Here is a 14,791-nt window from a genome sequence, read left to right as displayed (position 1 = left end):
TACACAAAGTGGTCACAGTGATGAACTCTCTGAGCTATTAAGCATCTTTTATCTCTTTGTTTTGGACCTACAAGCCTCTTAACTGTAGCCAAGTTTCCATCATGTAATTTTATGCACAGTTTGGTGTTTAAACTTCACAACAAAAAGCTTTTACTTTGGCACCTTTTCCATTGTTTTCTGATGTGAAACAATGGATGTGAACTCACGTGACCGATCATCTGTTTCAGCTTGTTTCTATCACAAAGATTCACATTTCCAGATCTCATTCCCTCGTAAAACGCCTGTTTTTGTTTCTTCTCTTTCAGATATTTCCCTCAGGAGCGGGTGGAGACTGAGCTGAGCTGAAAAAGAAAGATAAACACTGGACTCAGATTTGCCAGGTAGCCCGAGACGAGACCTCAAATAAATGCTAATGTTGCTCTGTGTCTGCTGTTTGTTAACACATTCACCACATCAACTTTATAAGGTGATAATATGTGTTGCACTGCTACCAAGTACGAACATTTGATGTGGCCAAAATAGTAAAAAGAAGAAATGCCTCTTTTTTCTCGCAGGGGCCTTTTATTTGAGACGTTTTCACAGTCAGACGCTCTGGCAGCATCCTTCTCTCTTTTTGGCTTTCGCAAACCTCAAAATCCAGTCCATTTGTCAGACCGTCACCGAGCCAACGCGGCTAATGACTGTAGGTAATACTGTTGGCAACCTGCAGAATAAAAAGCACACCATCCATTTCACCAACATCCCTCAGTGCCTGCGGCTGTTTATACCGTCCATTACGCACTATAAACTGTTACTGAGACAGTTTAGGCACGATAACCACTTCCAGCGACTCCTCAAACATTACACATTTCATTCTAGGAGTTGTACATGATAGTTTTGCATTTTCTAATAATACATCCCGTGGTTCTAATGCACAGTTTGCTTTTTTCAGAATAAGCTTTTTCAGATGCCAAGCCTACGATGAGCTCATAAAACATGATGCAGTCAGTCTAATGTGGCCTGCAGGAGTGAGAGAAACCAGTAGTTTGTTTATTGGCTCCTGTCAGTCTGTCAGCTGGGCGGCAGACACGAGCTCAGTCGACCATGATGCTGATGTCACACAATGACTGGGTGATATCGCACGAGACTGCAGAGGATTTCACCAAATCTTTAATATGAACGTTGTCTTATTATGTTGCGTTTAATTAAGTAACCCTCTTCTTCTTTTCTGTCTTTTTCCCACCCCTCCTCCTCCAGGGACAGTAGCAGAGATAAGAGGCTCCCACAGTCCAGGTGAACGTGGGGTCACGGGGGGTCATGCTGTCAGACACGGGAGACTGATGGAGGACCCTAATCCTGCCGGTGACACGAAGATGGATCAGATGAAAGCACACACACACACACACACACACACATTCATGCAGAAATGCAGACTTAGAATTACGAGAATAAGGCAACACAGCAACATTTTCCAAATGTACATATATGTGCAAACAAAACTCTCTGACTCTTTTTATTTATTTTACACTCTGACTTTCTCCTCCTTCTTCTTCTTCCCACACATACATTTACACACACACACACACACACACACCACACACACACACACAGAGGCAGCGGTAGACTGACAGAAACAGGTTGTCGGCAGGGTGAGGGGAGATGTGACTCATGTCCAGCTCATTTATCTGCAATCTGTGGTGTGTATGACTGAGCGCGAGTCCACATACTCCCAGAGTTTCTCAAACAAACGCTCTCACTCGCTTAGAAATACAGCTGCAGAAACACTCACTCAAACGCACACACACACACACACACACACACACACCTACACACGCGTTACTACTGTGTGAAATATTCAGCAGCAAACTGTGAAAGATCTGGTTTCATCGTCTTTAAAAAAGACAGTAAAGAAACACCGTTATAGTGTCATTTCCTGATTTTCAACAAATCCCATGAGGAATCCAAATTCCCCCAAAGTCATTTGTTATGAGTGAGAAAACAATTCTTTAAAAACAGGTCACAAACATATAGCTTTGTTTTGATTTCAGGTTCAGTCATTTCGTAACAGACCTGGGCACTGTGGTAGTTAACAGCTTTTCACTAAAACAAGAGGAAACAGTGTATTTTTAGTGCATTTTGTTGTTAGCGACCAGGCTAGTCTGCTACCTTTTCTGTTAGATCGCCTGTAGCTCCGAGAACTTTTCCCATCTTCAATAAATCTCTTTATTGAGTGAAATGTAATATCCTAAGAAAAGAAATGTAAAGATCGGGCCGGATCTGGGCGCAGGTATTCGAGGCACATGCAGATGGCCTCCTCGCCACTAGAGGGCGTCATCAACTGCCTGCATTAGATCATGTCTAAAATCTAAAAACACATCTTTGATTTAACACTTTATTTTACTGGTTATATATTCACTTATCTTAATATACATGTAAGGAAAAAGTATTTCAGCAGTTTCACCTTATTGTAAGTTAGTAGGAAGCATCTGTAAACGTCCAGCTCAGCTAGCGTAATCTATACATTTGATCTGGCCCTGGTCGGTCAGAGAGATATTAAGATGAGCACCAGCATGCTCATGACTGGCTAGTGTGTTAGCGATTATCCTGCCAACGACGTCAGCCCGACTCGAGAGCCGAATATATCCAAGGTCCGTGGATTACTTTGTCTCTTAATACCAACTGAAACCTTCCTCTGGATTTTCTTTCACATCCACCAAAAAAACGCACAAACACCCTTCATCTTCATCTGTGAGACACACACACACACACACACACACACACACACACACACTCTCACTATATTTTCACAGCACACACACACTCTCTAATTTACACTGACACACAGATGGCCCCTGCTCTGACCACAAATGTAGTGTAACCTCTGCTCCCTGCGGTGCGGCCCGGGCTCAGACTGCCAGTAAAAGCGAGGGATGCTTCATGGCTCAACAATTTGCTGGGTAAATGGAAAGGGGGTTTGGTGTGTGTGACCTCAAACACTCTCCTTTTTTCTGTCTCTCTTACTCTATCTGACTTTCTGTCTTTCCTTTTGTCCACCCCTATTTATGTTGGCTTTCACTTAATCTGATTCTTCTCTTTATGTCATTTGTTATTTTCTTTCTTTCATTCCCCTTCACTGCAGTGGACGGATCCCTTTTACTTATGTGTCTCTTTCTTTTGTCCACACAGTTTACATTATAGCATCCAGAGGCTCTCTCTTTCTTTCTGGCTTTTAAAATTCTCACCTGAAATTACAAAACAACATTTTATTTGTAAATGTCATATTCCCTCCTCTCTATCTCTAAATCTTGCCTTCTTCTCTTTTCCTTCCATGGAGGTGTGATCCGCCGCCGCTCCCCTCCCGTCTGAGCGGTCAGGAGCAAAGTGAGGACACAAACCTCAGCTCACAAATATGAGCAGTATGAAGAAAAACTGCATTTCTGTAAAGTGTGGTTCAGTGGGTTTATTGGGTAACGGATACGCTGAGATTGAGGCCAATTTATTTGGGTTTAGCCAAAAAGGTCTTAATGGTATTAGAGACATTACTTCATGGAGGAAGTGGCTTCTATCGTGAGCGAGCAGCCTGCAGAGATTAAAGATCAGTGATCAGAAAATTAAATAATTACATCTCTGTCGATCCAAACGCGGTTAAACTTACAGTCGCTGCTGCAAGAAAGAAGAAATCTGAAACAAAATATTTGTCTGATTTCTAGTCGAAGCCATCTCATTACTAAATAAACAGGACTTGTTTACGGACAGTTTTCACTTGTTCCATTGGCAGATATTTTAAAACCTTTTTACAAGCGAGAAACACCTTGTATTCATTGGCATTTTTTCCAGTGTGCACATACAAAAAAAAAAAACCCCACACACAACCGCTCCGTCGCAGTGTTTGCTCAGAGAAAATATCAGCTCGTGTTTTTTGAAATATGGCTCTGAAATTTCATATTGTGTTTCACTAAAGTGAGAAAACCTCAAGAGGTGTGAGAGCCTGCACAGCCTATATCAAATCCAGTCCTCCTATCACCTCAAAGAAAAAGTCCAGCCAGGTGGATTTGGGTGTGTAGCATTAATGTCCACACACACACACACTAACACACACAGAGTCGTAAAAACAGAGGGAGAAAAAAGGACTTTTCGGATTGGAGAGGACAGGCGGGGATCAGGGGTGCAGAGGGAAATGGTTCGGGTTAACTTTCCACTAAAGGGTGTCAAAAAAGGAACTAAATTGGGTGTCAGAAAGCGCTAAGGAGCTGAAATAAGTCCGGGTCCCCCCGGCTCTCATGTGGGTGGGTGCTCGCTTTATATTTTACAGACAATGTCCCTTTAAAAAAAGCCCCGCGTCTGGAAAGCCCATTAGATGTGCATATAAAATTTCCCCCGTGATTAATAGTTGATGAGGCAGGGTTGGTTGGAGGGTACTACCAACATGTGGCCGGCAGGGCTCCTCCTCTGCAATCTCACGTTACACTCCATAAACTTGCCACTCTTTCCCACCTATACATTTAAAAAAGGAGGAGGGCTCACTTGTCAAGAATGCCTTAGAAGAGTTGTGAAAACAGCCAGCCCGAGGAGGGGAGTCATGCAGTTGCGGACGCAGCTCTCCCGCCGAGCCACAAGCCAGTCAGATCAGCCGGGGAGAAGAGGGTGTGTGAGAGCAGGACGAGAGGGGGAAAGTGTGTGAGAGCGTGTCAGGACCAGAGGCTCCGAAGGACGTCACGCACGCTCCCAGAGAGACGGGGAAGCACGCTGTCACAGGAAGGCGTCTATCCTCACGCGCTCTGGGCTGTGGAAGAGTCAACAGCCTCTGACAGAAGGTGGATGCAGTGAGACCACGATGAGCGTTTAGTGGATTTTTCTCAAGACACACATTCAGACTTGAACCGCTTTTCTTGAGGTGGAGGTTTCGACTCCTCTGCAGACTCGTAATAAGACGCTAGGCAAGATTGTGTGAAGTGTTCCTGCATTATGGATCAGCCAGCCAGCAGCTGTATGCGGAGCGCCCACTCCAGCAGCCCGATCTGGGGCTGCATGAGGAACCCTCACTCAGGGGTGCCTGGACCCAACCTGCAGTACCAGCAGGCCCCTTTCTCCCTCCACCAGAAGCCCGAGTTCCTGGCCTACACAGACTTCACCAGCTCCTGCCTGGTGCCGACCGCGCCTCACGCCGCCTACCCCCGCGACGACAGACCGTACCAAGAGAGCCAGGGGGGCTACCAGAGAACCGACTGGCAGTTCAACCCCTGCGAGACGCGGCTGAGGGCGCCCGAGGCCTGCCCGCCCGTCGTCGCCCCTGTAGTAGTGGGCGGCGGTGGAGGTGGAGGGCCTGAGCTGGACAGTGTAGGTGGAGACAGGCTGCCAGGCGCCGTGCCCGGGTGTCTGGAGGGAGAGTACTCACCGCAGAGCGTGGCGTCGGCCGACTCGGACAAGAAGAGCTCCAATAAGAGGAAGAGGGATGTCACAGGTGAGTCAGTGGGATGGATGGGAGTCAGCTGGGGTGTGTAAAATATTGCATCCAGAAACTCACCGAGGAGGCTTAGAAAAGGAAAGACACACTGATAAAATGCACATTTGGGAGCATTAAAAAATGATAGTGGACATTCCTCTATTTCTACTGTACACTGGTGTATATGAAATAAAGAAAAGATGAGGAGGAAACATGGAAACGTGCCAGGGGAAGCAGCACTCTTGATCTGGCAAAGAATCAAAATGTGAAATTGATTCTAACCACATGGTTCGAGTCGCCAAACATCTGCACACAGGTGTAAAAAAAAAAAAATACCATTGTTCCTCCGTTTACAGTTCAGAGCCCTGTTGACACAAATTCTCTATTTCCTCACTGAATTCATCTTAAAGCTGCGCTCTCACCACATCGCTATGCGAAAGGTGAGTAGGTGAGAAGACTTTTGTGTTCAGGACACACGCTGTAAGTAGCAGTTGCATCCTCTGATTGTTCCAGGGCCTCAAAAAGGCTGAAATGATTAACGGGGACGCGTGAACATTTGATTGCGCTCCCGTATCCGTTGGAAATGGACTATTGTTTTATAACAGCGTGAGCACATTAAGGGGAAAAGTGATTTAAGGCATCACAGGTGCTTCAGAGTGTATTTGGTTTTACTTAATATAAATGTGTGAGTCTCAAAAGTGAATTAAGTTTGAAGTTCTTTTGTAAATCAGCAAATTATTTTAAATGTTTTAACTTTTTTAGTTAAAACTCCTAAAGAGAAAAAAGGGGTCAAGTACAGTTATTTTTTAGTTTCTCAGCCACTTTGTCAAATAGAAGCGAGCCGAAATATTATAAAAATACTCCCGGCAATGTCCTTAAATATCCTCAGAGCTGTAAGCTTTTGGATTATAGTGCAATTCATCCCCCCCGCGTCATATTTCACACTTTGCTAATAGGAAGCAAGAGAAGTAACTGATATCTGTGACCAACTAATACCTTAAAGTTGACGCTAACAGCCGGAGCAACAGGCTGACGGAAGTGTTTATTTTTAAACTGAATCTAAAGGTGTAAAAGTTTTAATGTGCAGAATTTCACCCCGACAGACTGAAAACAAAACCGCGTCCAGCACATCTGGAACATTCACGTTTCATCTGTGGGAACCTGCTCGGCCTGTTTACTCTGTTTCCATCACACAGAGGATGATTTATGAAACGAGACTGCAAAGAATTCAGAAAAGTTTATAATAAATACGGGATGTTTTTCTACTTTTGGAAAATTTGGAAGCCTCAGAAGAAAACTGTGAAAGTTTTTTTTTATATTTTTTTCTTTTTAATGAGGTTTGATTGCAGAAAGAAAACAAATCTCAATGTTAATGTTAATCTACTTAGTTACTCACAGTGACACCTCTGATATTGTCATGGGACTTTAAGTGCTTCAGTCTCGTTATCTCCTTCGTCAGACCTAATCAGCCATGTCTGATTATTAGAAGCATGAATAATTATTTGGAAAAACTACACGACCGACATCTGCAGAGGATGGTGGGGGCGTACGGACCCCCGCTCCTCCCCCTCTCCTTCTTACCTTATTGTAACCTCCACTCACTACTCTGAAAACATGCCAGACCACGTCTGGTAAACTCACTCTGCCTGCGAGCCCACTTTTTACATTCTTATCCATTGACATTTTCCTGTCGTTAAGCCGTAACACAATCTCCCACTGAGCGCATGCAACATGTCTGACCACTACATCAGCTCTCGGTTTCAGAGGAGAGACGTTCAGTCTTCAGTCCTGCGTCGACTCGCTGGTGGTGGAGGAGCATATATTAGGAAAATGTCCTGAGGGCACCGAGCTGCTGTGCAGTCTGTTTTTACAGATATGGAAATGTGGCGACGACTCCAAGACCATGAACTCAAACTGGTGTCTGATATCGACTTTAATCCAAAGTTTGACCAGTAATTCTGTCCAGCATACAGAACAAGCTTCTAGAGGCGTTATTGTTGTTATTAAATAGAATAATCTGTAGTTTCACGTAAATTAGTGACAAAAACAAATGAATAAAAGTTCAGATTTATTATCAAATAAAACACTTTTAGTAGCAAAATATAAAGACTTTATAATAAACTAATAAAATATCAAATATTTAAAATGAGGACTATTAAAAAATCTGCTGATTTTGCTGCATGTTATGGAATGTATTTATAATTATTTATTTATTTATTGGTCCCCTAACTTTAACTGCTTTTGTGAATAATAATAAATATCTCATATTACAGCATGCAGTGTTGAAAAAATAACTCAAAAGTCATACCTGAGTAAAAGTAAAGATATGTAGTTAGAATATTACTCAAGGTAACAGTCACCATATATAGTAAGTAAAAGTCTAAAAGTAAAGTATTAAATGTATGCAAGTAAAAGTAACATTTTACATGTATAACTATACTGAATGCTAATATACTGATGGACATTTTTTTTCAGATTAAAACAAATTTATATATTAAAAAAACAACAAAAAACACAACAGCAATCTAGAAACAACTAGTTACTGAAGTTAAATTTATATAGGAGTAAAAGTACAATATCTGCCTCTAAAATGTCTGAAGTATAAAGTAACAGAAAATGGAAATACTCAAATAATGTTTAATGCCTCAGGATTAAACACATAACTTAAATGAAACCTTATATCAGCTCACAAATGCATTATAATGTGCCACACACCATTTATTAATTGATTATTTCTCACATATGCTAAATAATGAGGTTTAAATAAAGTTTTAAACGTACTTACTGACTCACACGTGTTATTTTCAGCTCCCTTAAAACAATCAGTCTTTTTACAGCAGCTTTAATTCAGTCCTGCTGAGGAAAAACCATCTGCCTCATTTATTACAGCTTACGAATGATTAATATTAAGGTTTACTTTAAATATAAAACATCCTCACTCGCTGTGAAATTCTGACATCCATCACACAACGTGCAGTAATTCGCTTTCTGCTTTCTTTAATTCAGACTTGATGAAGACAAATCTTCTGCACCGTCAACCCAAAACACACCGAAGTATAAAAACATCCTCGCTCATTGTAAAATCTCACTTTCACACATAATCTGCGACGAATCACACGTGCGGTTTCCCCTTAAAACAATCATTTATTAACGGCAGCTTTAATTCCGTCCTGATGAAGACAAACTCGTGTAAACTTTTTTTGCACCGTGCAACCCCAAAAAAAAAAAAAAAAAAAAAGGGCACCAAATGTTGTTTGTGTTAGAAACCCTGCTGGGTGCAGAAGCCTTCTCCCTGCAAGTTTACGGTCTCAGGCTGTGCTGGATATTTATTGGGGGCCTGTTTAGTGGGAACCAGTATGAGTCCCGCCAGGTGTTCAGTCCAACCAAACCTGCTCCACACAGCTCCAGACCAGACCTGACGAGGCCGAGCAGCGCCGGCACACTCTGGGTCAGCGCGTCATTAATGACACTTAGACAACAATACGACAGGGTTGTTTTTTTTTTTTTCGTTTCTTTTTTGGCGCGACACATAGACACACACACACTCATACATACGTCCTGGTCTGCCCAGTCACATCTGGTCCAGGTACTGCAGACCATTCCACATGTTGGCCCGCTGCTCTGGCAAGCGCCGAGCAGAACTTCTCACTTTGACAAATTAGAACCATTTTCTAAAGATTACATCAGCTGCCGGTGTCGCTACCAATGCACAATTATAACCCGACGTCTCCCCTTTTTAATACGCAAGAGAGGTTTTTACTGAGAGTTAGATCAACTAGCTTTCATTTTTATTCATTGTGGTAAATGAGGTTTGTAATTCTGCTATTTCCGAGGATATTGAAGGCAAAGAGCGCCATAAATCTGAGCAGTAAAACGGCAAAACTCTTCTGAGGGCTTCGGATAATACCCGACCCCGCCGCATTCATAGAGATATCTCGGGCTTTTCCTTGACGCAATTTGCTGTCATGTAGAGATGAGTTAATGCGAGTGCTCCGGAGGGAAATCTCCTGACACACACTCACCCACGTAGACCTGGACACATCCGCACCTTTGTTCTTTTGTTAGAGGCTTTAACGATGTTCCGCTGCATTCCTCCCCTAACTCAGTCCCTCTGTGGCCGGTCTGGTGGCCCCCTGCCCTGCTCCGATGTGCTCTCACACTCAAAACCAAGAATAAAATGTTCAAAATGCACGACTTCAGTGTGGCAGAAAGCAAGAAGGCAAACACAGAAATGTACGTGAATTTCTGTGCGCGCGGACGCTGCAGGTGGACTCATAAGCTCAGGTCAGGGTGGTCTCTTTTTAAAGCGCTGGTTTAAGTGTTTACTATATGAGGGGCCTCCCACTTAAGGGTCTTTGGAGTTGTGGTTTGTTGGTCGGAAAGGTCCTTCAGGTCTGGTTAACAGTCGACGAGAGGCTGGTCAGCAAACGAGCGCAGAGCTAATTCAAATCAGATCAGCTCTGGGTGCTCGAATCACCAATTAAGACCTGTCGTGTTGAAAGAATATCTCCTGTCATATCTACAACACCTCAAACTTCACAAAACAAACGTTCTGCTTCCCTTCAGATATCCAGGAGTCCAATTTTAAGGTGGACTCCAGCTGCAAGGCCCGGAAAGAGCGCACAGCGTTCACCAAGGAGCAGCTGAGAGAGCTGGAGGCTGAGTTCACCCACCACAACTACCTGACCAGGCTCCGCCGCTACGAGATCGCCGTCAATCTGGACCTCACAGAGAGACAGGTACGCCGGCCTTTCCCCCTCACCTATAACCTACCTAATCCATCCCTCCAGATTAACTCCCCTTTTATTTATGAATCGAATGTCTTAACTATCAAAAAGGTTTTTATTCTTATTTCTGTAGATTTAAAGGTGAAAACAAATCTCTGATCCCAAAAAAATCACCTCTAAAAAAAAGTCTGTTAGACACATTAATGTCATAAAAACTCAAACATATGGAAAGAGAGCAGAACGATCGTCTGACTACGATGTTACTCGTTTCCCACCGTCAGATTTTTCTAGTGGCAAAATTCTCAAATAACTCGACTGGTTTCATCTCCAGGTGCATTAAATAGAAAATCTGAGAAAATAAATAAAACAAATAAATCTTCAAACACGTTAATCAATGTGTACGATATTTTAAATATCTCTCGTTCTACTATATAATAATAACAATAATATGCATTTAAATTCAGATTAATAGCTTTTTATTTTTTCCACAATACTTCCTGTGGTGGAATGTAACTAAGTAAAGTTCCTCAATCTAGTATTTCCATTTTATTCTACGTGATACTTACATTTACATTACATTTCCGAGGAAAATGTTGTTGTTTTTCTACGTTAAAATTATTCTCCCAGTTACAAGTTACAAGGTAAGGTAAATATAGCTGTGGAAAAGTACTCGAGTAAATGTACCTGGTTACTGCTGTATACTATGAGTCATTGATGATGATTATCCCAATCTTTGTTTTGGTTTTTTTTTGTTTTTAATCCAGCTGCTGATAAAAAAGATGACTTTAAAAATGAGCACCTATTGTTCTGATGCAGCGTTAACTAGTAACTAAAGCTATCAAATGAATGTAGTGGAGTAAAAAGTGTCCAAAATGTAGTGGAGGTATTACTTGTAATAGAGTATTTTTAGATGATGCTATTTGTACTTTGACGTGAGTAAAGGATCTGAGTACTTCTCCCCCCGCTGAATACTCGTCATCCTGTGGTTGCGGCAGAATGTCGTGCAGCTTTAATGAGTGGGCGGCGGCTCCAGACTTGATGAAATGGGCCGAACATGTGTGGATGCTGCTGGATTAGACCCCAGTCTGCCTGTCAGGCCCAGTGTCCCAGCTCCTCCTAATGAGGCCACGGTGCCACAGTGACCACACATACTGCCGTCTGCTGCTAAATCTATTTCCCAGACCTCTGCTGCACACACACACACACACACACACACACACACACACACACACACAGAGCCAGGTTCCATCTTCACTCTGAGCTCCCACTGCAACTTCTCCAACTCATCCTACATGCTCTGGCGTTCTGCCGTCCTTTCAATCAGTCACGACGAGCAGAGAAACTCTGGGAGACGAGGAGGCTCCAGAATGTGGGAAGAGATTCATCTGAATCCCCGGATGAATTGTGGGATGTGCAGAGGTCACCCAAAACTTCACTGACCTGAAATTCTTAGCTTGAAATAGAGAAATAGATCCTCGAGCTGCTGCAGTCATCTCACAGTTTGAGTTTAGTTCAACACTTGGCGTTTAATCGTTACGATTATGAAAAGGTCCCATATCAAAGGGCTCATATGAAGCTGGTTAGTTCTTTAATTTAGAGCCCCGCTTCCAAAAGGCTCTGTCTGCTTTTGATTGGTCAGCTCTCACAGGCCTGAGCAGGCTCCGCCCACCATGTTTCCACATCAGCTCTTTCAGTGTTTTTGCAACCACGGCCGTGTGGAGGGCGATGGCGGTACAGGTGTGACATCACAACCTTACAGATGTTCTGACGGCTCATTTAAAGGCACAGCGTCTGAATTCACGCTGTTTGCATTTCACCAATGATTTAGCATTTAGATACTTTGGAAACATTCACACTAACAACCTGTGGATCTAAAGCCTCATATATCTTCAACACAATACCAGTATTGAAAAAGATACTTGATACCTGAAGCAAAAAGGAAAAAAAAATATGACAACTTGGGTATTTTTATAATTAACAGTCATTTAACACATAACACATTTCTAATAATCACAGTATCCAAGTATCTTACTCCACAGCTGAGAATAGTCCCTGACAAATTTGATACTATTCACTCCTTTTGTAGTAACACTGGCTTCCAGCTGTTATAAATAATAACAAAGCCTTTTTTTTAAATAAACCAAATATTGACGACCCGTTGTTAAAGATGAAAGTCTTAAGGAACGATTCGACAAAGAGCAACAGAGAGGGTTATACTTTTTATGGGATTTGTTGACAATAAGATTCATTCTCTGTTCATAAAACATGAACATCTCTTTATCTGCTCCATCAATAATCAACTGATAAAGCCCTCTATAACTTTTATTTGTCTGGGTGTTTCAGAGGAGTGAATTATGGTCCATCACATTAACAACTGCTTCCCCCCTCACTTGTCTTCCTGCCTCATTTTCCCTGTAATCCTATGGAATCTCAGGAAGTGTGTGTTTTCACTGCTATTCTTGGCCGGACAGTAAAAGTATGATATCATTCTCATTCCAGCGCAGTGCGAATGACACAGATGAGCACTCTCCACACTATGAGTACATCCTGTGTAGGCTGACATCCTGATTGTTGACTCTCTTGACCCGACTGTCTATACGATACTCTCCTGCCTGCGTTTGCAGAGGTTTTCTGTGCCAGGACCTGACAATCCACCCTCCTTCATGCAAGGCCAACGCAAACCGAGCCAATTTAGACAGTGCTGGGAGATTTGTGGGGGATTATTTGTCTGTTTTTCTGCTGACCATGTTGTAAATAGTAAAAAAAATTGTAAAACAGAAAGAAAAGCCACAGCGATCCTGTTTCAAGTTCAAACACGGTAAAAGAGATATTCTGCTGAGTCTGTTTGAGTTTTATTTAGTATAAATACTTTTTCAACTTCTATTTCAGCTGCAACCAAAAGTTATTTCTCATTTATTCATTGACGTGATGATTATTTTCTTAATTAACTGCCTTTAAACCCAAAGATGTTCTTACTTTCAGAGAAAACCAGCAAATATTTATATTTGAGAGGCGAGAACCAGTGGATTTGGGAAATATTTGCTTAAAAGATAATATGCAAGTAATCTGCATCAAAGTGTACAGAAAACTTACATTACCCCAAATGTTTCCAACAAAGTATATTTGTTCGTTTCTGTTGCATGACACTGTATACTCCAGGTTAGAGTCCAAGAGGAGAGTCGAGGAAACTTAAAGTAACGTCAGTGAAACTAAAACATTATCTTCAGATCGATTTCCATCAGGAGTGATTGTTGCCTTGACGACCAGCGCAGCAAATTTTTATCTCTCGTTAATCCCGTTAAAATTTGACACAGGGATCATTCGTGTTTATGTGTTTATTCTTCCCAAAAAGACAGATTACTTCACAATTCATTCACCTTAAATTTCTAGCTTACATTCCACTTTATATTTTTCTCCATGTATGCTGATGACACTGCCTAAATATTTTAACACAATTCCATATCACATCAACAAGTTATTTGAACTTGGTCAATCATTTAATAGATTTGTTGTTTCTTTAATGTCAGAAAATGGTGAACAATGTCAGGATGATGTCATCAAATGTCTTGTTTTGCCCACAACCCGAAGATATTCAGTTTAGCGTCACAGAGAAGGAAAGAAACCAGAAAATACTCACGTCCAAGAAGCTGGAAGCAGAGAATTTGTTTTGATCCGTTATCAGAATCGATTAATTGTTCTCTCAGCATTGACATATATTCTAATGTGTCGTTTCCTTTGTGTCTCCACATCAGGTGAAAGTGTGGTTCCAGAACAGGAGGATGAAGTGGAAGAGAGTGAAGGGAGGGCAGTCGTCTTCGCCCAACGACCTGGAAAACGACGACATTGACTCGGCCGCCTCGCCCAGCTCTGAATGAACGGAGGCGGTCGGACGCAGAGAGACGGGGGCTCGACTGGACGCCAGCTAACGCAGCACAATGCAACCCTTCGACCATTTCCTTGGAAAGCTGCAGGAATCAAACTCTTTTTTTTTTAAAATCCCCCTGGAAGAAATCACTGAGCATCTCCAGATCCTTGCTGTTGTAAATAGTCGATTTATGTCCATTATGAACTGCATTTTGATCCACTATTGATAGATAACGTGTCGGAGAGTCGTCCTCGTGTTGCAGTGACTGTGTTTAAATATTAGAGATGATACTTGCAGGTCATTGTAGATCAGTGACAGAGTCCAGACAGCAGCTCTGAGGCCCAGCGATGACATATCAGAGCCTGATGTGATTGTGTTTGAGTGCATCCCTCTTTGGTTCCAGTATTGTAATCATGGCCTTTGACGCTTGACTACAACCACCTGGGAAAACTCAGACTGCACACGTGTTGCCAAGCCATAAGTGCCTCCGAATCAGATGGTTTGTTTTTTTCATTTGTCAGTTTCTTTTTCTCCTAGATTGTGTTTTTTTTTCTGTCATTTTTTTTTTTTTTTTACTATTCTTTTTTATACATGTTGAATGTTATTGATAAAACACAGATGTTGCCTGTTTCTGCAAATAGAATAAATCATCTGCTGCAAAACGGGGAAAAATATCTTCATAATTTCTTCCACCCTGAGTTACGATTGGACGGTTGGTCGATCTGAAGTCTTGGCTCGTGGTTTTATCACGCGTGGATCTTTCGGTCAGACGTGACA

General features: G+C 42.2%; 1 protein-coding gene across 9 annotated transcripts in view; it reads left to right on the top strand.

Annotated features, from left to right (window-relative positions):
* Positions 1–14,581, top strand: part of meox1 (mesenchyme homeobox 1) — a 76,650-nt gene extending 62,069 nt beyond the window's left edge. For 2 of the 9 annotated variants that reach the window (XM_030401342.1, XM_030401343.1), the window contains 4 exons: positions 306–380; positions 555–5,440; positions 9,989–10,161; positions 13,902–14,581. In XM_030401342.1, coding sequence (XP_030257202.1) covers positions 4,945–5,440; positions 9,989–10,161; positions 13,902–14,024 — 792 coding nt within the window. In that variant the 5' untranslated portion in view covers positions 306–380; positions 555–4,944 and the 3' untranslated portion in view covers positions 14,025–14,581. The remainder of the gene's footprint in view (positions 1–305; positions 381–554; positions 5,441–9,988; positions 10,162–13,901) is intronic. The other 7 variants (XM_030401348.1, XM_030401346.1, XM_030401345.1 and 4 more) reach the window with 7 other exon arrangements.
* Positions 14,582–14,791: the final 210 nt, after the last annotated feature.

This window comes from Sparus aurata, chromosome 20 (assembly GCF_900880675.1).
Source record: "Sparus aurata chromosome 20, fSpaAur1.1, whole genome shotgun sequence".
Taxonomy (NCBI): Eukaryota; Metazoa; Chordata; class Actinopteri; order Spariformes; family Sparidae; genus Sparus; species Sparus aurata.
This window is presented reverse-complemented; position numbering and strand designations above follow the sequence as displayed.